This window comes from Amblyomma maculatum, chromosome 10 (genome assembly GCF_055883805.1).
Source record: "Amblyomma maculatum isolate TAMU_Amacu chromosome 10, ASM5588380v1, whole genome shotgun sequence".
Taxonomy (NCBI): domain Eukaryota; kingdom Metazoa; phylum Arthropoda; class Arachnida; order Ixodida; family Ixodidae; genus Amblyomma; species Amblyomma maculatum.
Window position 1 is genome coordinate 25,983,933 of NC_139353.1, and position 24,438 is coordinate 26,008,370.

At 43.7% G+C, this 24,438-nt stretch overlaps 1 protein-coding gene across 1 annotated transcript; it reads right to left on the minus strand.

Annotated features, from left to right (window-relative positions):
• Positions 1 to 625: 625 nt before the first annotated feature.
• LOC146175940 (neprilysin-2-like) lies at positions 626 to 23,537 on the minus strand. Its single transcript, XM_084581222.1, has 10 exons — positions 23,492 to 23,537; positions 19,211 to 19,294; positions 14,593 to 14,798; positions 12,459 to 12,599; positions 9,292 to 9,471; positions 6,154 to 6,313; positions 4,723 to 4,818; positions 3,798 to 4,106; positions 678 to 875; positions 626 to 630 (listed from the first exon to the last, which is right to left on the minus strand). Exons 1-10 carry the CDS (start codon positions 23,535 to 23,537, stop codon positions 626 to 628), a joined length of 1,425 nt encoding a protein of 474 aa, XP_084437348.1.
• Positions 23,538 to 24,438: the final 901 nt, after the last annotated feature.

The following is a 24,438-nucleotide window of genomic DNA, read 5'->3' on the forward strand; positions in this document are numbered from 1 at the left end:
CTGATATTCAAACTTCTCCATATATCTCGCATTAACAAAAGGACTGAAGACATGATGTGGTATGCGGCTTTCGTCTGCCATCTTCATTTAAACCATTACGAAGTGATTTCTGCGTTCGTGACTATGGGCGCCATTCATAGAATTTATACCGTTTTGCGAAATCATCCCTACTGAAAAAATTGTATGAGGCAATAACCTCACAATTTCTCACACAATCTCACTCAATTCACATAAGAAATCACAAAACAAGTAACATATAATTGCATAACATCTCATAGTTTCTTGTACATTATCATAACTTACGTGGGATATTTTATGATAATGATGCGCACCGTATGAGAGTCTATGCGATTAGATGAGATTTTTATTGCCCCGTAGAACGTTTGGTTTTTCAGTAGGGATGTTATCAATCGCAGTGCTTAGCAGCAAAAATTATGCTTCCACTCTGTTTTAATATTCACGTGTGCGATAGTGTCTAATTCCGCAATTTTTCTAAGAATAGAAGAAAGTTTTAGGGAAAGCAGGCTGATCGCAGTCCAATGCCTAATGTTCAGTTTGCACCAAAAGTGGAGTCGGCAAAAAAAAAAACAAAAACAGCAGTGCGATATTAATGTTAACCGCTCTATCAACCTGGTATGCAAAAGAACAGGCAAGCAGCCGATCGCTTGGGTGCTCACAGTAGAAGGCTTCCACCAGGGCGCTGTTTTCATATTCCTTTGGATAGGCCACGTAGACCAACATGTCCGCGATCTTCCGCAGAGCCACTTCCCGCACTGGGTCCTCTATCCAGGGCGTGCTGTTAAGCTTTTCCTCCAGCGTGTCCCTTATGTCGGTGACCACTCGTCGGGCAGAGGCAACCACACTATGCGGGACGACTTCAGGTAGGCACATTCGGTAGAGAGGGACAATGGAGAGAGGCGCCATGAGGCAACATGGCAATGGTTAGGACCAATCAACTTTAGGCATGTGGAGCAAAGTGCCCAATATACCGTTTATGCAAGAATTAGATTGTAGGCTATTGTCGTTAAATATTTCGAAGGCCAAAAGAAGTGCAAATGCAGAAAGTATGCTTCAAATTATCGCGTTAGGCTTGAGTACTATAGGGAGCAGGTTAAATATTTATCTCGTTCTTCAGGCTGACTAAATAGAATGAATTAACGAAGTTTTCAAAATTTTGCAAGCAAATGTATGAACCCAAGGAATTGAACCCCGAGAAGAAAACAGCACGCCGCTTCCATGATGGCGAATCTTAGATGTTCAAACTCCGGTGGTTATCCTACCGCAAATAGTAAATGGTTGATTCATATAGGTGAAGGCTTGGTCATCCTAGTACGCTATTTCATTTTTCACAACAGACAAACAATATTTTTGAATGAGCGAAAAAGTTGAACAAAAATTGAAACTCTCGCGCGGGGTCCGAAGAGCACTGCTTGGCGTGACTTTACATGATGACGACTTTACATGATGGCGGGGCATTAATACCATTTCCCCCGAATGTCATTTGTAATCAACCTATTATCACGACACTCCATTACAAAGTTCAGTGGCTGTGTCGGTGTTTGTTGCGGAAGGGTACGGAAGTTGCGCGTCTGCGCCCGGATGTGAAAAGCGGGCGATCGCTGGCCAGTTTCCAATACGTACACTTGGAGCGCTAAAACAAGCTTCAAGGTAAATACTTAAAATAGGCAGTATCCAGTGTGCCATTTGACGGCGCTTTTATATACAATCTTCGAGTATCATCCAACGGCACAGCATTCATACTACAGCCCGTCCATTCTTCGCAGGATCGTTTGCTTGGCATAATGCCATGCGGTACGTCGAAAAGTCCCCGATCCCAGTCGCATAAAAAAAAGGTTGAATTCACAACGCTTGCCGCACCGGATGCTGCGAGTTTATCGCAACGATGCTCATTGTCCTTGGGAAATAAATGGTAAATCACTGTGCTGACTTTCCTTGCATAATTCGTCCATCCAACAACATAACAATCGCTATCACTCATTGCTTCAGGGAATGCATTCAGTGTGACCAAAATTGCATTTCGATGATTCCACGGTCGATGCTGTTCGCAGGCAAGCTGTTGACCACGTCTGCGGTATGCCGAGCTGTTTACTAGCCACTGATGCCCTGCTAAATTCTGGGAGCCCCGTTTAAGAGGCGGCGAACGAAATGCTATAAAGGCGACCTCATACCGAACAAGCCGCGCCCAGTAGGGTTGGCGCATTGTCGCCTTCGCCTGCTTGACGCTCCTACACAGCTGTCACGTCATCAGGCAGAGTAAACATTTGCAGTTGGCAGTAAACATTTTCTGTCTGACAGCGCGAGCCGCGATACCAGGAGACAATCTTTAAAATTACTTGGCGAAAAAACTTAACAATCCTCAATTGCGCTGTTTGACACAAACTTCATTGATATCTGTAAGCATCGAAAAATCACTGAAGTTGCCCTCTAAGCGTGCCAGGTTGCGGTTGTTTATCCCCTCGGACTATCTGATCTCATCACGCCACTTAATGTTTTCAAGCCTCATGTTTTTCCTGTCAGAAAAGTCACTACGCTCACCTAAAATACCCCTACTTACCTTGTAATTGCATCACACTTTTCCATGCCAATTTGATTCTCTATTTCAACTTTAAAATCATTTATTCGCGTTTGGTGTCTGGCTCACTCTGCTGCCTTGCAGTCTCCGTTTCTCCTATTATTGTCATACCTCACATATAACATATTAATTTTCATTTCTATTTGCGCTGCCTTGAATTCGCTTAACATTTTCTGTTAGCCTCCAAGTCTATTCTCCGTAGTTTAGTACCGGCGAGATAGAATCAATTTTATGTTTTTATATTTTGGCAATATTCGTGAATTGCTTTTCATCGCCTGATATTCTGGGGAAATGCACTACACCCTATAATTAATATCCTGCTTTTATCACTCTCGTAATCCGAATGAGCGGTAACTATACAACTGCCTAAGTAAACGCATTCACCACAACACTCAGGAAACTAGAGATAATCGTATCAGTCTTTGTTTATGCGAAAAATGCGAAAAATGTAGGTCGTAGGCTCGTACCTATTCAGCGGCACGCAATAGTCCATCAGGCTACAATAACAGTACTGATTCCTCATTCGTCAACAGCACGTATTGTAAACAGGACTCCCCTTTGCTTTCCCTGCTTTCTTTGATGGTTGACTTCCTTAATATGTATGTCGGACCGCGATACAGCTTTTTCTATTGTTTTGGGCTTAATAATTTAAAGATGGCGTTGACTCTGGCCCCTGTGATGTCGCTGGTAACACAACAATCTCCTGCTGCATACGCAATCTCCGCATATTACTCTTGTTCCACGTAGGTATAAATCTTTAAGCACATTGTATGTCCGCCGCTAAGACGAAGGGTGTAACTGGGACACTGTCATGGTTAGAATATAGGTAGCATAAATACCCCTATATGTAAAAAAAATGAATTGCTCTTGTCATACTTCAGCTCGCTGTGCTCCGCGCTCAAAATACGGAGGTCCTGAGTTCGAATCCCGCAGGCTACATGTGTATTTTTTATATTGAAATTAATATAATCAGTTATTGTTCAGGTATAAACTGAGTATACCAAGAAATTTCTATGGATCAACATCAGAGCATAAAAGAAGTAGAAATAGAAAGAGCATAAAATAAACTAACTAGTGCTTCATAACTATAGTGCGGCGACACTCATGCTGCCTAAAAACTAGGTTTACAATGCTGTTACTAAAACAATGTTGCCTACAAATTAAGCTTAGGGTGCTGTCACTGTAATAAATGATATATACGTACAAGTTTGCATGTAACGATACGTAACCGCCATTGACATTATGGCGGATATGGTTTCGAAGCAGTGGTCTTCTATGCTGAGGTTGGCATGTGGTCCGTCCGCAATATGCTTCCGCATCCATTCGCCATGAGCTAGCGGAAGGAGCCGACGTAGGAGGCCCCAGGAAACCAGAACCCGGGAGTCGTTGAGAGCCAAGCGGGAACTGTTCACCATTAGCTCCACGAGGGCCGGAGCCTTGTCATAAAGCAACACTTTATCCTCAGCAGTAAATGTCTTGCTCGTGGCGCGCTCGACCACCGACACCCAGTCATCTAGAAGAAAGACCCAACCACGAGCCTCCTGTGAAGTAATGTTGTATTGCAAGCATTGCCAACGTATGCAATGCTAGAACTAGCTCACAAATTGCAAGTTGGTTTGGATAGGTGCTGCTAAGTTTGTTGTTGCTGTTGCCGAAAACATGACGATACTGTCGAATGTTTAGGCATATGGCATAATTCATTGAAGCTTTTTGTTAAAGGTTCCAAACGGCACTGAAGTTGGTCGTGCTTAGCGTTGGAGAATTTCATCGCTATGCCAGGTGTATCCTTGTGAAATCGCGTAGTTATTAGACCGGAACCAGAGAAAGAATGCGCTTCAACGTTTGCGGTAACTGCGACAAGTCATCCTGGCAATGCCCCTTCAAGGAAAGCAGCGGAAAGTGCATAAGGAAAAAGCTTGGCAAGCCAAAAAACACTGATAGATTTTTAAGATTTATATTTATCTCATTCAACAATGTTTGCTGGCATCTTCATTTATATATCAGGAATAGTTGTTCCAAACTTAAAACATTCCGTACCTCTGTTTCTTCGAAGGGAAAATAGTATCCGAGTTACCTTCGCCTTTACAATCAAATTCATTAAAACAGCTTGTAATGACTGAAGCACCAACCTTTCGGGATGTGTTTCGTATAGTTCCCAAGACCCTGCACATCGGTCCACGTTAACGGAAACTTCTCCTGCTTAAGATCGTCCATCAAATCCAGCACTGGAAGAAATGAAGAGATCAACGTAGAAAATTATTTCACGTTTCTTTTTTTTTTCTTTCAGACAAGTTGCAGAGTTCGGTTTTAAGATGTAATATCTCTTGGGCTGGCTGTGGAAGGGGGCTATGCATTCGACATTTGCCTTGCGACGCAACTTGAAAAGTCAAAGCATGGCTAGCATGGAAAGCGTTCCATTCATGACAGGTAAAACAAAGCGCACTAAGCCGGTGATGACTACCGGAAGCATACGCGCAGCATTGCTGGCTCGCCGGCGCGAAGCCTGTTGCGGCGGCGAGCGCTCTCCGACTGCGTGTAGTATACGAGCAGTGAGTGGAGACGGGAGACTAGAGTGGCGCCGCCGCCCTGCCTACATCGTTTTCACAGTACGCCGGTTGAATCCCTCCGCCCCATGGCAGTTGCTTTCTCGCACTACTAATAGATGACGCACAAATCGCATCTGGTAAATCCGGCATAGAGCCCGGCAGAAGACCCGACTCTGATGGAACGGTTTCTCACGGCCCAATCACTGAACGACGGCTCTCCAAAAGAACCGCCGCTCAGTGAGCCGTGGCTCAATCTTTGTCTTTTGAAAGAGTGACTCAAAAGACAGCCGAAGGCGAGGGGATGGTTGCGACTTTTGTGAGGAATGGAAGGAGGGCAGTTACATTCTCGTATCACTAATAGATGGCGCTGAAGTCGCACCGAGCAGAAAAACCGGCTCCGACGGTACTGATCGGCTCGTCTTACTGAACGAGAAAGAACCGGCTCTCGAAAGTTACCGCCGCTTACTATCACTCACTCGCTCTTTTGAAAGACTGACTCAGATTATCCTGCTCTCTCCTGGGCGACGCATCGTTACAACTGCTAAATATATGAAACGCTTTCGGAGCCTGCTCAGCCTATTTGGCTAATATCTGTTTTGGTCTTTCCCTGATGATGACTTACAGCTGCGTTCATTTCTAACCAGCTTTCACAACCTGCTGCAGCCTGCCCCGTTTAACCTCGGACTTAGCGCCAAAGAGACACCGCTCACGCCATGTTAATTCCCGTTAATAAAATGAAATTTCTTTATATATTTTGTCTATTTACAACCTATAGGTTGTCGGTAGAGTAAAATGCAAATACAGTCTGTTAGAGAAGTATAGAGAATAAAGCGCGAAACGAGTGTGGTCAAGCATAGGTATATTCTAAGGATTTGTTTGCAGGCATTACATTTTATGGGCGTGTATTGAGTCTGCAAATCTAGATTGATAACTAAGGAGGAGTCATTTGCTTCTTTCCAGAAGAAACCTACTTGGTGAAAGGAAATCGCTATGGTGCCCAGCAGGTGGACGTACCAGCAGACTCGGCAATGACGATCCTTGCGACGATTCGCGTCAAATCAAGACTACTGTCGTATACGCGCAGGTAGCCTTGGTATAAATTCGCCCTTTCTGCATCGTTCATAAAATGGTGTTTCTCCCGCATCCAGTCCTGGTCTTCTTCCGTTATGCGCATCTGCAGCAGTGAGAAGACAGCTATTTAAAAAAAATGTGATTCTGTCATTGAGTGATGCGGGAATGCCAATAAACGAAACATAATGCCGCATATTTTGGATCGAGAGAACGTCCACGTAGATCTAATCATATGCAACTTCGAAACAGTAGCCTCACTTCGCTCATCTCGAGTCCACAAATGTTTTCAGCTAAAGAGGTCTTCGATGTATTCGAACTTTGTGACAGAAAAAAAGGGCAGTTCAGGACAACCTGAATCCCCGCCGTGTACAGTGTAAAAGGCTTCATCTTTCTCGATCAACACAGCACGGAAATGGCCTAGGTGGATGTTAGAGCTGTTAACGGAAGCCATGGTTTTGATAATTCAGGTGCGTTTTCCATCCACACTCTTGCAATTATAGGTGAATAATTCACATCGAAAAAGTACCAAGGTATTGAAACTAAATCAATCTACCTAAAAAAAATATTGGCAGACACTTATGCACCACCGGAGAGCCCATGTGAAAGCCTGCATGCTTTGAAGCGAAGCCTTCACTACGCCATTTTTTCCTATAAGATGCCGTATCTTCCTCACTTCTAGGGGGACGCCTACACTTACAAAAATTACGCAGTTGGAGGTGCCCATGTAGTTGGTTCGAAATCTTTATCGTGAACTATAGGCTCAACCTTAACAACCAGATGGATGTTAAATGAGAAGCGAAGTGGTATTGCATTACCCGGTAAGCTGCACAAAGGACAGGCTGGGTCAAAGTTTTGAAGCGGCAGCTTCACTACGGACACTAATTCGAGCCTTCAGCGTCAGTGTCGATGGGTGCCCGAAAGAGCGCCAACTAGAACTTCTCCTTTCATGTGGTTGGTGACATTAAAATCAACCTGCCATAACATTTGAATTCCCATTACCCCTATGCTACAGCCTGGAGCTGCCAACTCGGGTCGCTCCTTTCATATGGGAGGATTACATCAGAATCAGCCTGCCAGAATCCTTTTCATTCACGTCACCCCTAGGACATGCAGGCACGTCCACACTTCTTGGCTATAGCGGGAATAGATACGCGTCACACCCGTAAAGCTCAGCTTAAGTGACCCCAATAATGTAGCATCTTACACTGATAGGGCGTGATATGGGAATAATGTAGCAAGCAAAAGAAGCTGCTGCGTCCATCCAGGCTTAACCAGAGCTAAACCAAAGCTAATTTTGTGGAATGAAAATACGCGCGCATTTTTCTGGCCCGCTTATCTGAATTCTGGATTACGGCGATTGTTGACGCCTTTTCGACTTAATAAGCTGTAAGACTATCACCTAAAAACAAAGAAAATTTAATAACAATAACAAACAATCAATAGGTCGTGAGAAGCGGTTTTCAGGCATAGAATACGTGACTTCAATGCAATAGGAAGAACTTTTGTTTGAGCATATAATTGCGATAAGTTGTGTGCATGGTTCAGCTATGAAAACTTGTAGTGATGGCAGAAAGTTTAATGCTCGATTACTTATCTATTGAATTAAAGGGATGAGAATGCGCCAGTGCGTGCAATACCTCGCAATATTTTCAGTGGCTACAAGATGATAGCGAATAGTTTGCTTTCACTTCGCGCTGTTTCTCGTTGGACGTGAATTATTTTCGACATAGTTGGAATTTTCGAAACGCCATTTTCGAAACGCCAGAAACACGAACATTAGCTCCGTCGCCTTAGAATTTAACCATTTTAGCTCAGACACACGGCCACTATTTTTACGCAGGTGCATTTACTTGATTAAGCTGCAGCTGCAGATCTGGAGAAGACAAGGACAATCCGGCATAATAAGACGACGTTGGAATAGATATAACGTGGAGAAGAGCTGGTACAATAATGTTGAAAGCGGAAGCAAAAAGTATGCAGGAGGGAAGAAAGCCGAGTATGCGTATTTTTAACTGGAATTAAACAGCTGAGGCCCGCATAACCAACCACAACAGTAGCAGTAATAATGATTCTAGAACAAAGCGGAAGTTTGCAAAACAAACGTTTGGGTGAACGCATGTCAATAAGGTTCGCAAAAAAATAATAGACATCAGTTCTTGCTATGAACATGCCTCGCTTCCGCGAATAATGTTTCATTTTACACATCCCGCCCAAAACTAGCTTACTGGCTTCAGCTCATAATTCGAAGATCCAGAAACCCATCCCAGCAATGGTGACGTATTTGGTTATACCGAAGTTACCTCATTAACACCGTTAATCTAGCTGTTAGTTACGAGACACGCTTCTGTGGTTAAATTTAGAGGCGCTTTATGGTTTAGGAGCTCATTCACAAACATCTAAGCTTTCTACAAACGAAAATCATCTTCAATTCAGCCCAATTCATCTTCTATGCAACACATGCCGAAGTTAACAGACTGAAACAGTGTAAGGTATTGAAATAGTAGCTTCTGGTTCAGGCCGACCGGAGGGACAGAAGTTCGTTCCGGCAGGCGTTATCCAGTATTTTTGCCTTCGAGTACATTGATATATATATAACTTAGTGCTAATTTCCTCTCATAAGAAATTAATGTGGGTAGGTTTTGACTCCGAGTATGATTTTTGTCGCGAATTTATGTGATTTCGTATCTAACACACACATATGTGGAAGCGAGGTTTGAACTTTCTAGTTTGAAAATTGTTGTCTCCTTTTCTTTGTGTGTAGTATACACGAGGCATGTAGCTAAATTTAGTGAATGGCTGTTGGTTTTCTATAGGTTTTATAGAATAGTGAATTAAGTTCTGCAATAAAGCAAACGGCAAGACTATTTAGTGTGGCGGTAGCATGGTCCAACTTAATCAGGACCTTTGAGTGAAGCTTCTCCCGAGCTAAGGTGTATAATTGCTGTCCGAGGGCAGCAGACTCTTGGAAACTAGAAAGCCTTATGCATAATTACATTACAAACCTACGAAATCTATGTCTGAAATGTCGTGTAAGAATTATGTATTGTAGCTACTGTCGACACAAGAAACAATCATACATACGAATAGTGTGTACTTGGGGACATCAGGTGGGTTCCGGAACAGTCCGAAAATCACGAAAGCTTGTAGCCCAAATTCAAAAGACAGCCTCACAATAAGGCTCAGCATGTCGAAGTTGGGGTCGACGGGTAAGTTCGCGAAGTCGAGGCCCAAGCCGTTTAAAAAACGCTTTAGCAGGTGCATCTGAAAGGAGGACGAAGTAGGTTATTAAACGATAAAGACACCTAGCGGTGGAGAAACCACTATACTGTAGATATTTATTCTCCGCCCTTAAGGATGTGACCCGACGGCATCAATTACTCCTATTTGCCGGCGGTTCTATTGCGGATACTCGTACGCGCGGAGGAACATTTCCCCTGAATTAAATAAGAAATCCTTTCACTTACGCCACTATTACCACACACATAGTGATCAGCGTACCTTTATAAGGTACCACATTTTATGAAAATCCACCCACATAAATATAAATGCCGCTTTAACCAAGCCTTACTAACGTGCATGCGAGACCTAGAGACACCATATCTTATTGGGATCGAAGGGATCCTGAGTGTTTTACTCCCATATCTGCCATTTCAAAGATAAAACCGAGGCCACGTCAGGGGTGGGGAATTCTTCTGACCGGCTGGTATAATAGAATGTGGACCGGCTGGTATGGTAGAATGTGGAAGTTCAAGCACTCATGTTTCTCTCGTAATGCTCCCTCCCCAGTTCGGTGAGCTCTGAAATTCTTGTCCTATAGCATGTGGTCCCGGGATGTCACACAAAACGACGAGCAGTGATTGCGCGGCCATACCAACTGTTTTCACCACCTGCCACGGTAGAGTCTGAGAATTCTCTCCGAACGTTGATGCCGACCTCACATTTTAACGAAATGGGTTCACCGAAAATTCGGCGTCCGCGTCTATCCGCCGGCGTTCGCGTTGTGAGCGGAAAATCACGACCATTGCGCCACCTGGCAGCTGACACGACCGAGCACTTACTGCAAGTAAGGTTGCTTGACATTACGTTTCACACGAGCTGCCAACTCGGGCCTCACGTTTCATATGGGAGGGTGGTATCAGAACCAGCATGTCAAGAGAGTGACATTCATGTTGCCTTTAGGCCACGCAGGAGCCTTCATACGGCTTGGATAGAGCGGGGTTTTATATTCGGGCTGGTAGCCTACGCTATAGCATCATACCATTAAAGTTGGAGCTAAATGTTTTCCGTCATAAAATTTTGGAAAAGAGGGCCTTTAATCCTAGAGCTTTAAAAAACGTTTTATGGCCAGAGTTGAAGTTTACAAAGTGCATAAGTTAATTTGTACATGCTCGAACTAGTGCGGTCGTCGATCAGAATTATTTTCCTGAAGAAAGAATTGAAGATGTTGCCAACTCTTCTAGCAGTTCACTTTTCCGATGGGCTATTAGTTTTGGCTGAAAAATACATATGCTTGACAGTTCCAGGACGTATCTATTTAGGTCGTGGCTCGGCATGAATGATAATCTGCTCCTCATTTGTTTTTAGCATCTTTCATTCTTTCTCAATGAGCCTGATTCCCTGCGCAGCGAGCCGTCACGAAACTGATAAAGATTATTTCCGTCATAGTTCATGCAATGTGCTGAAAGCGTGAATAACGGAGCAAAAGAAAGAAAATTGGTGGGCTAATCTGTGATAGGCCTCGATTAATCCACTGCAGGAATGCATGCGTGCTGGCTTGAGTTTTGTTGGCTTAAACAAAGTAGAGATTGTGAGGAAACGTAGTTTTGAATCATACGTGGGCTCTTGTTCTGTCGCGGAGGACAGCAAGTAGCAGCATGTGGAAAAGAAGTAACACCCATAGTTAATGCTAGTTACATCCTCGTGTCTAGCAAAGTTGTAATCAATACAAGATACACTTCCGGAGTGGCTAGATGTGGGGTATTAATAACAGCAGCTCAAAGCGTTTAAGCAACATAGGTGGCAAGTGAAGAATCCTGCAAGCACGAGCCCCTGATAAGTTTAAAAGAAGTATGTTGCGCCATCGGGTGCCATAAACGTGATTCAAACAGAATAGCGGTGCGAATCGGTTCGCCAGCAGGCGTCACTAGTCCAGCAGGTGGATGCTAGTGGCGCTGGGGGTCTTGAAGGTTTCTCAAACTAACGATCGGGGTACGTTCGTAGTGTTGTTGTTGGAGAGTTGTATTATATAGCGCATATCAACTATGGCTATCATGCGCCAACCGCGAGGTAGAATCATCTCATAGTAACCGTGCACTTCGGGAGGTTCATCTGCCTTGGTGGACGGAACCGCGACGAACAGTACGAGGTGAAAATGTAGCCGTTAAATGCATTCCTGCATTAAAATCATCAAGTCAGGCGGAGACATGGCGTGGATATGTGACGTATCCCTCATCTCTTTCTGATAACACGGGATAAAAATTTCAATGTGGTGGTTTGTTCCCCAGATTGGTACAGAAACAGATACGATGCCAAAAATGGACATAGTTGACAGCGTTAATGCCGACCGTCTTCCGCCCCCCTTACGAATTTTTGTTCGCGCACATACTTTTGGTACTGGCTTAACCATCCATATCTTGATCTGTCCCTTTATTAACGAAAACGTAGTCATTTTTATACAGTCATTGTTCACCACATTACATGAAAGGGGGCCATACACAGACATAAGACTGCTCTTCAATATATACAACCGTTCCGGCATGGCTCAAAGGAGGGTATCTAACTTGGCTTCAAGGGTCCTAGAAGGCAACATACTGGTCTCACCCTCCTGTCATAAGGGCGAAGCCAAAGTTGGCAGCGCCTGCCAGCTTTACATTACCATGTGCTCCGTGACATCACACAACACAACACGACAAATTGCGAATGCACGGCTCTGTCTCCTGTGAGGTACCACTTGGCAGATGCACGGCCGTTATATTTTGCTCACAACGACGACGCCAAAAACTACTATGACACGCACGGCGGATTAACTAGAAATTTTCATTTAACCTACCTCGTTGAACTTGTCTTCAAAGAGAACACTGGACTGCTTTTACTCAGTTTTTTTTTTAATGTGACGCTTGTAATGTTCGGTTTCAGACAAGATGGCTAAGAACCTCAGGAAGAGAACAAGTTTCCAGCCATAGTCTGTTCAGGGTTATATAAAAGAAATATTCCCGCAGGTGTTATGAACTCCAAACAGAGGGGCGTACCTCAGAATTGGAAGGGCTTGATCCCAAGCGGAGGCATGCACGGTATAGGCCGGCAGCCTTCTCCGTGGGGTCTTGATGGTAAAGGGGGATGTTGATAGTTGTAAGCGTCTTCTTGACGACTTCTACAGTTTGGGATGTTCTCTAATGGTGAAGGAAAAAACAAAAAACTGTAAATCGAGAGAATAACAAGCACGCTGGCAGTAATATAACTTTAATTACTGTTACAGAAAACATCTATCTTCGATTAACAAAAACACGTCCTGAGGACTTGGGTTGCCGCTATTTCTATCATTAGCTCAGTGAAAGTGACTCTTCTTTCAACGACCCGAATTTTGTGGAATAAGGATTAAGAGGTCATGTTGTTTAAGTCGGAATTGAGCAGGATGTGTTTCCCTGGACACTATGATTTCCAGCTCCTTTTTGTAGCGAAAGCTACACTACGCTTGTAGAAGCGCATTCGGACCCGGGTAGAAACCGCTACTGCGAATGCGTTTTCGCTTTGACACAGCCACTGCGTTCAGTCCGCTGCAAATGACGTCATTATTTCGTTATGCACTCCACTGCATGCGCATGGGCCGAGTCGCGCTGCGCAGCTGAAATATAAGCAGGGGCGATGCGTTCGCTCCTCAAACGCGCACCGCACCATGGAAGAAGAAAGTGGCTGCGCTAGTCCTAGCAGCAGTACTGGTTGCGGGAAATTGAATCTTCCGATCCCGAAGTCGTCGGGTGGCACAGAGCCGACCGAAAGTGTCAAAAAGAGGCGAGAAAGGTTAAGCGGATGGCGGAGACGCCCGAAAATTGAGAGCAACGTCTCGCAAAGAGACGCTGCCAAACCGCTGAACGACAACGAAGGCATGTCGCTGCTAAAATGTTAGGCTAAACTTCATAGGGTGAAGACGCGGCTATCCGGTGGTTAATCGGCCTCTCTGCCATTGCCTCTGCTATTCGTGCGTTTGAACTACGTCTCTTACTGCAGACATACAAAGCAAAACCAGGCCTAACCGTGGCTCTCGCTATGGGCATCTTGGCCTAGGTGAGGTAAGCCATCAGCAATATTCTGGAACTTCATATGAATAATATGATTACTCATGGCTCCTTGGCATGATAAATCTTGGATACTTCAGAAATTTTCTTCGACTGCTAGCTTTGTAGTCTGTCCACAACGATGCAGCAATCACCTTTAGAGGTGCCATTCTTAATTTGAGATCCGTGGAAACGCTATTCGAGGCGCACCCTAATATTGAAATGTTATCAACGTTACTTTCAAGCTGTTCAAATCTAATATTTAAACACATAAGTGTAAAGTTGACAGTGCTGATCGTTGTTTGCTTTTTCTACTACTTGAGCGAACCTAATGATTCGAAAACTGATGCTCACAATTGAACAAACCTGGTGCAGGCAAGCGGCAGAGCCGGTGATGTACTTGTTAAGGGAGCTGGGAAATTATGCTGAACTGTTTTCGAAGGCTATGTGTTATGTGTTATGTTAACAAAGAAGGCCTTATTTCTTTTTTTTTTCAGTATACACCGCTGCCATGAAAACAATAGGGCAAATTGGCTTCTATGAGATAAATACGTCTGCTTTGTTTGGCATGCCATATGTACGAACTTTCATTTCCGTTGCATGGTGTTGAACTAATATCCTTTTCCGACGCGCAAATTGTTTCGTGATATTGTTATTGCGACAAAAAGCACGCTAAAATATATAAAAATGCTGCGTATATCTCTACGATATCTCAATATGTGGATCTTTGTTTGAATACATAATTAACCAAGTTAATTTGTAGGAATTTGTCTACAGCAGTGTTCTTAAGCGATATCCGAAAGAAACGAATTGGGCAGAGACAACCGAAAAGGTTTGGCAAATACATGTCTGAGACGGTCATCTTTTATGGGTTAAATAGGATTGCTCGAAGAAATATACTGCAATTTTGGTGCCAAGCTGTATTGAATCTCTCATTTCACACAGTTAGATGTGGGTGCATAACCTTCGTCTGAATATATTTTTTTAATGACTTTCTCAAAGCTGCGGGCCCAAGTTACGATGTGCTCTCCGGACTGCCCTGTTGTATAATATAGCATTGCTTAGGAAAGAAGATGTCTTCTACAAGGCAGTGGACCAAAGATAGACCCACCTTGTCCAAGACGCTGGGGCCTCCTTTGAATGTACTGCACACAAACTTGTAGAAATCATCGCATGGAGCATAACTCCAGTTGAGGGACGAATTGATCAATCCAACAGCAACGTTGATGCCATCAGGCGGGAACGTAGTATCAGGAGGATCAATTAGTGGTATCAATGTAGTATTGCACCTCTTCCGTCCTCGGCGAGTCTTTTTGCCTGGTGCAGAATAATAAAGTGCCACAGGTTACCACGCGGAACAATACAATATTCTTATGCCGTCTTGTGGCATTTTGCTTTTTCGACAAGTAAAAAAAAAAAAAACATTTGCGTGATATAACCGTCACGTTTAGTGAGCTTTTCAAGTTCGCTGCATAATTGTGAAAGTATCTTGTGCTCTTTGTCTTAACTATAGGCAGTCAAGAAATTTGGTGGCTGCTTCTGTAAACACTATGTCTCTTCGGTAAATGTGATGAATATCGCATTAAGAATGTACTGCATGCAGGTACAGTTTACACGTGCTATCGACTACGATTAGCATTATTCCGCCTTTATTTTATCTATCTGTCTGTCTTGTACATTAAGTTTTTCCTTTAACATTTAATTTCAGATGTACAATGAGAGATGGGCAGTGGTCCCTTTATTCACTCGTCCATGCCGCTCTCTCTAAATCAAGCCAACTAAATGAACTGTCCTAGCATGAACTGCACCAACTGACATGTCACTGGTATAATGCTTTCTGGTCATCGCCATAGCCAAACGGGCGAGTTGGCTCACATCTAATGGAAAACAGCGCAAGAGACAAACACCAAAGCAGAGAACCACATGACGGTGCTCGTTCTGTGGTTTTCTGCTTCGGTGTTTGTCTCTTACGCAGTTTTCCATTCAATTCTGGGCATTTTTGAATTTCCCTTAGCGATTATTATACAAGAACCGTGGAGGCTTACGTAAATCGCGGAGCAATGCTTTTTAATCGCTTCGAATTTACGCGGCCAATACCTATTGGCTCTGACACTCGGTCAATGATTTCAAGGTGACAGGTTGAATCCCGGCCGCGGTTGTCTCTTTTTGTGGTTGAAAATACGCTGAAATGTCGATGTGACGTGTCGTGTTTGCGTATTTTAAAGATCACCAGGTGATTGAATTTATCCAGTAGTCGTTATCTACAACGTCCCACATAGGCTGCACATCTCATTGGGTCGTGGAAAGAGAATTTAAAATTTTTGATGGCCGTAAAATGCAACATCTCGGGTCATGATGACATACACCATATGCCTAACTGCGCCCGATGCAGGAGAAAAGCCTCATTTATATATCTTCAATTAACCATTTCGTGCGTCACCTGCTGCAATCTTATCCTTGGAAAATTATCTTGACCTCGCATTACATGGGTTGTTCAGGTCACTACAAGTTGATTATGACTAGAGTGATATGAATTATCCTCTGTTTCCTAACGCTTTCATGTTTGTGTCCCTTGACGTTACACCTCTCGTTTATTAATTATAGTCTTCACTATACATCCATGCTCTATAAAGCTAGGTCGTTGATGACTTCTTTTTTACTGCGTTCCCATTTTAATTCTGTAGCATTTCAACAAATGAACTCCCTAGCATAACTAATCTCCACTCACCCAGCCCTTGCACATTATTTATGATGCAATGATACGCGCACAACATGAGTCTTTCTTTCTTTGTCTCGCCATTCATGATCTTCTTTTTCCCTGCGTTTCAGAAGGAGGCATTCAAAATCCGTAACAGTTTATTTTAGGGTCTCTATTAATAGGTGTAAGAATCACACTAAGAAGACTTTGAGACAGAGCCTCCGCTGAGATTCAAAGCCGCGGTTTGTTTGAAGCCCAGGTCCGCTTTTATTGATTGTTTTACGCAATGCTTTCAGCTCTCGGCTGGCCTGATTCTCCACTGTTGCTGAATAAAAATCCAGGACAGGTTGAAATATTTACCGCAGAAGGCGTATTTTGGCCGCACAAAGATTGGTGATTAGTCGAAGCTGTTGGTAAGGAATAGCCAATTAATAATTGGGATGGAGCGCATTTGGCAAGCACTCGCAGCTAGATTATGACTAGCAGCTTACCGGTATCGCTCAGGAGAAAAGTATACAACAGTTGCATCTTGTCGGTACTCACCTATGGGGCTGAAACGTGGAGGCTAACCAAGAGAGTTCTACTTAAGTTGAGGACAACCCAGAGGGCTATGGAACGAAAAATGGTAGGGGTAACATTAAGAGATAGGAAGCGTGCACAGTGGGTCAGAGAAATAAGTCAAATTACCGACATTCTAGTGGAAATTAAGAAGAAGAAATGGACATGGGCAGGACATGTAGTGCGGAGAGAGGATAACCGATGGTCGCTGAGGGTAACAAACTGGATTCCAAGGGAAGGAAAGCGTAGCAGGGGGCGGCAGAAAGTTAGGTGGGCGGATGAGGTTAAGAAGTTCGCAGGGGTCAAGTGGATGCAACTAGCACAGAACCGGGTTAAGTGGAGAAATATGGGAGAGGCCTTCGCCCTGCAGTGGGTATAGTTAGGCGGATGATGATGATGATGATGATGATGATGAGGCCGACAGCTTGTTCGCACCAAGTTTGCCGACAGGTTCGCGGCGACACCGAAGTTTCGTTCACAGCACGCTCACATGCTCGACTAAATTACATGCGTGCATAGTGAGATCGACTTAGGATCATTCAACCTCATACGATGGTGGGAAATACATTCATCTTCCAGACAAAATTTAGCATCTCGTCGGAGTGCTTCTATGCTTATTTTGTCAATGCCGGAACTCAAAACTACCCCCAGTTTTGTTTCGTGCAGGACTCTCGCATTTTAAGCCGCTCAGCGGTAAAGTCCAATCAGTGTTTTATTCACTCTGTTCATTTCGACTCTACGATAGGCGAGGAGAATAAGTTTTCTATCGCCTAAACGTGATGACTTGATGAAGGCGCTTATGCCAGTTTTCACCTCTAATTTATATTAGTAGCGCTAACTGTCATTCTGCCGTTACTGCTACAGGATCCTTTCGTGTATGTTGCCAGCAAAGCTTCTATCGATATGGAATCCTAGGTCTAGTTTGGGCCTGTACGATAATGCATGAAATCATCATTGTGACTATGCTATAGCCCTTAACATAATTATGACAGCCCGTTTAATAGCCTCTATTTCTTTAAGTAACGATGCCGGGCTATACTCACTGACAAGAGTCTAGCTTTAAACGTTGTCAATGTTCGGTTTCCAACAATGCCTTGCCCAAAGCTCTAACATTTAGCGCCCCTTGCTGCGTCAGATATATCCACGCAATATCATTCACTTGTCTTTAAGCTGTGGAGGATTAAGGTAGTAGAGGTGAATTTATCATAAATACACAAATTCGTTTTCTTCTTGACAAAAAAAATGGCGACCTGCGAAAAATGGCACACTATGCTCGTCGAAGGCTCCTGGTCGCATCTGCTAGCGTGGGCCCTATTATAACATTTCTTAGAACACTGTCGTGCCAGAAGTTTGTTGTTCAGCCGAAACCCCAAGTGCGCTGATCGCAGAAATAAATGCATCTCGTGAGTTTGGATGAGATACCCAAAACTTGAATGTGCTAAAAATGATAACAGTAACAAGACAACATCCGTACTACCATTATTTTCAATTTTTGGCACTCCTTAAGTAACATGCTCACTCACTGACAATGAGAAGCGTGAGCAGAAGTAAAGGTTAGTCTTCGTTTCTGCACAGAATACTAAAATTGCACAAAATACGAGTAAGGAAAGAGGAACGGAATTGAATACCAGATGTACCTATAAAAAGAAAGGTCTTCTAACATCACCGCTCAAATGACTTGTTAAATGCAGTCACTTGCGGTGCAACACACGTCACCTTTTTTGGCTTTAAGGCGACAGCATAGGGGTCCCATGTCGCAGAAGAGGAGACGTCCGCGTTGTTATTTGTAACGCGAAAATCAACAATCTTACACGCAAGTGATTTCGCATCAAAAGTATGGCACAACCACTCCTTGTGCAGAATTAAGGCTGAGGTAACCGCACTTGAATTCCCATTCACTATACATATTTAGTCACAGTTGGAGGCTATTGTCTGCAACAGTGAATCTAACCAACGACCTATGTGTCCCGTTTTGTATGCCATTCATTATAAGTGCAGGTATATAGCGAGAACTGAGACAAACACTGCGCCCTCCGGTTGAACATACCGTAACTTAAACAAAAAAATCATGGTATATAAATGAAGGTGGTAAAGCCGTGTTGCCTTAGCTTAAAAGATCACTCCCCCATTTTTCACCCCTAGCTTTTGCAGTGGTTTACATCTCGTATTACATGTTTTTACTCCTAATATCACTTTTTGCCACCTGTATCAGTTTATTGAAAAAATAACGCTCTCTGGATAGAAATATTGCAAGGATACTTTCATCGCTTCCCTAACCTTAAAATTATATATTTTTTTATTCTATGTTCAGTATCAGTAGGACTGCACAAACATGAAATAAGAAAGTGAGTTCAGAGTAAATCATTTTGCTCAGTTATCTCTAGACTGGAATGCGACTGATAGTTGGTTCACGCACTTGGTCGGGTTCTTCCAGTGATTACTCGTGTGCCAGAACGAGAACCTCCACGCCCACTTGCTGGAGCGTACCGGTCATCCGCTCGGCCCTTATTGTCGACGGACAGACCCAGTTCTTCCTTGCTGTCGGTTCTGCCGTCATCTGCGTGTAGCCAGCCTACAATTATGCCTTGCCCTACAGTTGCAACACACCTCTTACTCATTTTCTTTGCGTCAAGCGTTGCAGGTTCAACCACGATTACAAATAATTGTTAACGCGATAGCGTTGAAGGCCTGGTTGCACAGAAAACCCATTGCTGGCGTCGGCGGTGTGAGAGAAAAATCAAGAACAGGGGGCTGGAAGTTGGTACCTGACAGCAGACATGGCGAGCGCTATTTCTTCGATGGCTTGCGCATTTAACAGCTGAACATGGCTTGTGCATTTAACAGCTGAAGATGATAACCCAAGATTGGAAGGACGTCCCAAAGTGGGTCGATCATTTCAGATGGGAAGGTGGAATGAAAGCCATCTTTCAGAGCTTCTGGATGCCCTCACTCTCACAGAGGTGATCTGCGCGCACATATTTTGGTGCGTTTTTAGATGAATAATTTGGGAGTATACTTTCAGATGAAGGGCCTAGTCATACGATCGCGTAAGGCTCTATGAGTACTACTCTGGTCTGAAAAACAGTTTATCCTATCAGTCACCCCACTGTTCGAATGAAATGGCTTGCAGCCTAATGTTTGCTTTGGGTTGGTTTATGGGGTGAAACGACCCAAATAGACTCAGGCTATGCTTGACGTCGTAGTAGAGGTCTCCGGAAATTCCGACCATTTGGAGTTCTTTAGCATTCGCTGACATCGCAAAGCACACGGGCGCCTAGCTTTTCGCATCCATCGAAAAGCGGCCGCCGCGGCTGGGATTTAAACCCGTATCCTTGGACACAGCAGATGAGCGCCCTAACCGCTCACCACGGCGAGGCCGCAGCCTAATGTACGTGCATTGCAAGGCGAAGTGCACTGTTGCGATAACCCGAAAATCGTTGAAAACTTATGGCTATTCGTCCCTCAAGCTCTGCGCAGTGAGCACAATGGATTCATTTGCTGCCAAACCCTAGCGGAGGCTCATGCAGCCTGTTTTACTGCAGCAGTACTACCAAAGGCTTGCCGTCTAAAGTGATTTAATATGCCCCGCCGAGGTGATGCAGTAGCTGGCGTTCGATTGCTGCACCCAGGGATTCGTGATCTAATCCTCGTCACGGCGCAGCTTATCGGTAGAGTTAACCCATTTGTATTTTTTGCCCAAAGCAAAAAATCACTTATACTTTTCTTCCTACTTTTGGCCCCATTTAGCGGATCGCTGAAGCTTCTCCATTTCGGTTTTTCACCAATGTATTTGTTACAAGGAGACGTACCTCCCTCTCACCGCCACTAAAAAATGCAACACTCCTCGTTGCGAGTTGGGCAGCTGGCGCAACATCTGCTATGACCGGTAACACCCCTTCCATAGATTTACCACTTAAACGGGAGATAAAATACACGTGTGCATATAGCAGACATTAATGCGCAGCGAAATACACAGCGCTAGAGCTCAAGTGAGCAGCCTTGTTGCATCTAGAGCAGTGCTTCTGAAGAGGCGCTTACCATGTCTCATCGTTTCAGCGAGCATCAAAGCAGCCAAACCGATGAATACGATGAGAAGTAGACAAAAGAGGACCGCCATAACCGTCTGCGTGATGCTGCTGCCCCTGCATAATTGATGTACATACTCACTTAACAAAGACACCACTACACCCAATGAGTAGCAATCAGAAAGTCACGGCAGACTGAGCGTGTGACTGATGGCAGAAAGCTTGTATGGTGCAAGCTACGCAGCGACACTGCAGGAACTCTTGCAGAAAGGATGCTTTGTGCGCAGTGTCCTTGTTCAGTTAATAGATCAGTAGCAGCATTTATTTTTATCTAATAGGTATGCACCTGCAATTCAGGCTCGAGACGCTTGACTACTACAGTACACTAAACAATTCGTTACCTGCAGGTGCCAGTGAAATCACTTATAAGGTGCTATAATGGAGAAATATGTGCGAATGATGGCTAATCAGGATTACTCGTGCCTCACGTTTGAGAGCCCACAACAGACATTGCCGAATAATTTGGAACCAGGATACCGAGAAGTAATCTTCCCCGCGAACAACAGGTCTATCACAGAAGCACAGATACTAGTGAAACTTATAGTATTCGCCCTCCAAGTGCCCTCCACGGTATTTTTTGTACTCTTTGCTGCATAGAACAAAATGGAAGATTCGCAGAAACCAAAGGAAGGCTCAAGGCTTTTCAATAAAATAATTTACGGCAATGCATGTGAGATGCAGTCAATAAAAAGGAAACTAAATACGGCAGATGTTTAGTTACTGCTGGGAAGTTAATTTACATTTTTCTGGAAGCTCGAGCCGGCATTGCATTGTTTGTTAAAATGTGCATACAACGAACCTATTAGGCACTATATATCCGAGGTTTGTATTAGACGCACCGCCTCATGCACTTGAGGCAGGCAATTGTCCTCAATCATATTAAATGTAACCTCGAGTACCCGATACCGCTGTTTAATCTTTGATATGAGAGGTAAGCGTGGCCGTCGTTGCCCCTGCGATATGGATACATTATCTTAATCATGAACACTCTCAATATTAACTAGATGGAAAGCTGTACGTCGTCGTTAATGCGTGTTTCTGAAAGACAAAGAAGCGCTTATATATCGCGGTAATTATGTAAAGAGGAGGTTTAGTATTTGATCTGCATTCTGTAAGACCAAAACATGAATTTTGCCTCTTAATAAGTAACTGTGCAAGTCCGCATTCCTTTGGGCGCAGGAATCATTTCTATACTACGCTGGTTTTTTTCAATATATTTGACGCCAACGATAATCAGGCAGGAGAAAAGGGTAGCGTGATCTTTTAAGTTTGCCTCGACAAGGGTGTAACTGCTTCAATCGAATTCACGCCAACTGACAAATACGAATCCCCCCCTTCTTGTCCACGTGTGCCCGTGTACCTCTCGGTGCTGTCTAGTCCTGTTCCCTTCAGTGCGGTACTGACAGCTTTTCCCACTAGGAAATATTATGGAAAGCTTGGCCTCTGAATGACTTTTTGGTGAAGGTCGCACCTATTTTACCACCAGCAGTTAAACGACAGTACACCAAAACGCCCATCTATTTTGCAGTTGGAATGCTTGCCGTTACACAAAAGCCGACCGAGGTAGCGCGGTTTATGCTAGTGTATATCGATGGTTATGAAAAAGGACGTGGATCAAATTGTACCTGATGTAGAACAAACGTTCCGTTCTTTCAACATCATCACGACTTTGATTTACATCACCGAAAAGTGCCGTTTCATATATCCAAGATTTCGGGCTATATCATTTCCTGTCTCCGCCCAAAAAGCATAGGACGTAGGATCGTATTGCCGTGGGCTCGCTTCAGAGCGTGGTCGAAACATGACATATATGTAATACGAACGGCAGAGAAAACTTCCTGAAACCACACTTTTTGTAAAGAGTGCGCATTATACTTTCCGCTTTTCTATTCTACACTATACAGGCTGCGGGGGGCAGACGTTTAAAGATTACTTACTCCTCCTTTAAGGCTGAAATGAAAGAAATGATTCTTGATGTAGCCGAGACTATAAGACAAAGCAGTGACATAACATATTTAGTACACATCATAGCGAACGCTAATATTTTGCTGTGGATTTGCATCGGTATTGGGCAAGACTATTTCAAGCGTGCCAAGTTGTTTTACTGATGGTATTTTGCATCTATGACATTTAGTAGGAAGCGTATAGCACACCCTCTGGCGGTCCAGTTGGCACTCGCGGGCAGTGAGTAAGCTACTCCGGTCACTTGGTGAAGATGCAGCAGTGATACCTACACGACTCCTCTGACATTGGGCTGTATGCTTCAAAACCTGTAATCGGAGAGAAGTAGTGCAAGATTACTGTGTCGTATGCGATCATGCCATTGTTATTTTGTGATACGCTTTTAAAAAGTTACATGCAGGCGTATACGCGATGTCCTGCGCCGCAACGGCCGCGGAGGCCCCGACTATGGCGTTCATGACGGTAATATAATGTGAAAGTCTGGTAACCAGGTTGCAAATTGCATTTTTTTTATTATTATAAAAACTAGGGCTTACTAGTAGATCAAAACACTTTTAAGAGGTGAGCAGAAGTTCTCGCCTTTTACTTGCAGACGTTTATAGCTTCTTAAGCCGCCTGATTATTTAATAGTGGTACTCAGTAGAACGTTCGGCCTAGTTGCTTGGGGCAAATACGATGCGCCCGAGGTGATCCCTTTGCACGCTTACCTGTCGGGGTTGGTGCATATGGTGACGGTTCACTGGTGAGTGTCATGGTGAAGCCTTAATCGTTCCACGCGAAATGAAGCTAGAAGGAAATAAAGTGCCAATCTTAAGCTGTAGTTAACTTTTCTTTCGAGTTTCTAGCAAAGAACCTGGTTTTAACAAAAGCCACGTCAAGGAAACACTGGGAAAAAAATATTCTTCTGAATTACGTATCGGCACCTTCGGTGGTAGCATTTTTTTACTTTGTCCTCATTTTAGGCATACTAATTGCGCGACTAGGAGCCGCTGTATGCGTCTCTAAAACATCATCTTTGTATAATTACGTCACAAGCTTAACGTGGAAGGAGTAACGATACAGAATAAAGCAGCGATCGATGACGAAAACATAGTCGAATAATTCATTGAGAAAGTAAGCGCGGACCTAATAATTAGTTTCTCTGCTTTGTTTTGAAGTTAATGCCGCGAACAGGGTATATTAACTATTTGAGTGAAACTAGCATGAATTTTAAGGCCAAGATATAGTCAGAAAAGTTCTATATCTTTACTTAGCACTCTCCTGCAATAACGAAAATTCGTTTTGGGAACGTAAATTAGTCATAGGTAATGCCTAAGCGATCTGTAAACTGTAAATTACTTCTGTTCAAGTATCAAAATATAATTTCTTCTGTACTTCTGTATGCCTTAAACACACTGTTCTGGGACCTACGCCTGCTTTCTGCTCTTACTAATCCCCAGGGGCAACTTTAGACACTTTTGTGGCCTACACAAAACTTGAAAGCAAATAAACAGGAAGGAAACAGAGCAATACATTTGTTTAACTGATAAGGCGATGAATGTCTTCTATCCCTTGTGGCTAATTTATTTGGTCCACTGTGCTGTAATTATTGGCTTGATTCGAGGATTCAGGCCAATAAATGCCGTCATATATGTTCGGAGACACTTTACAATAT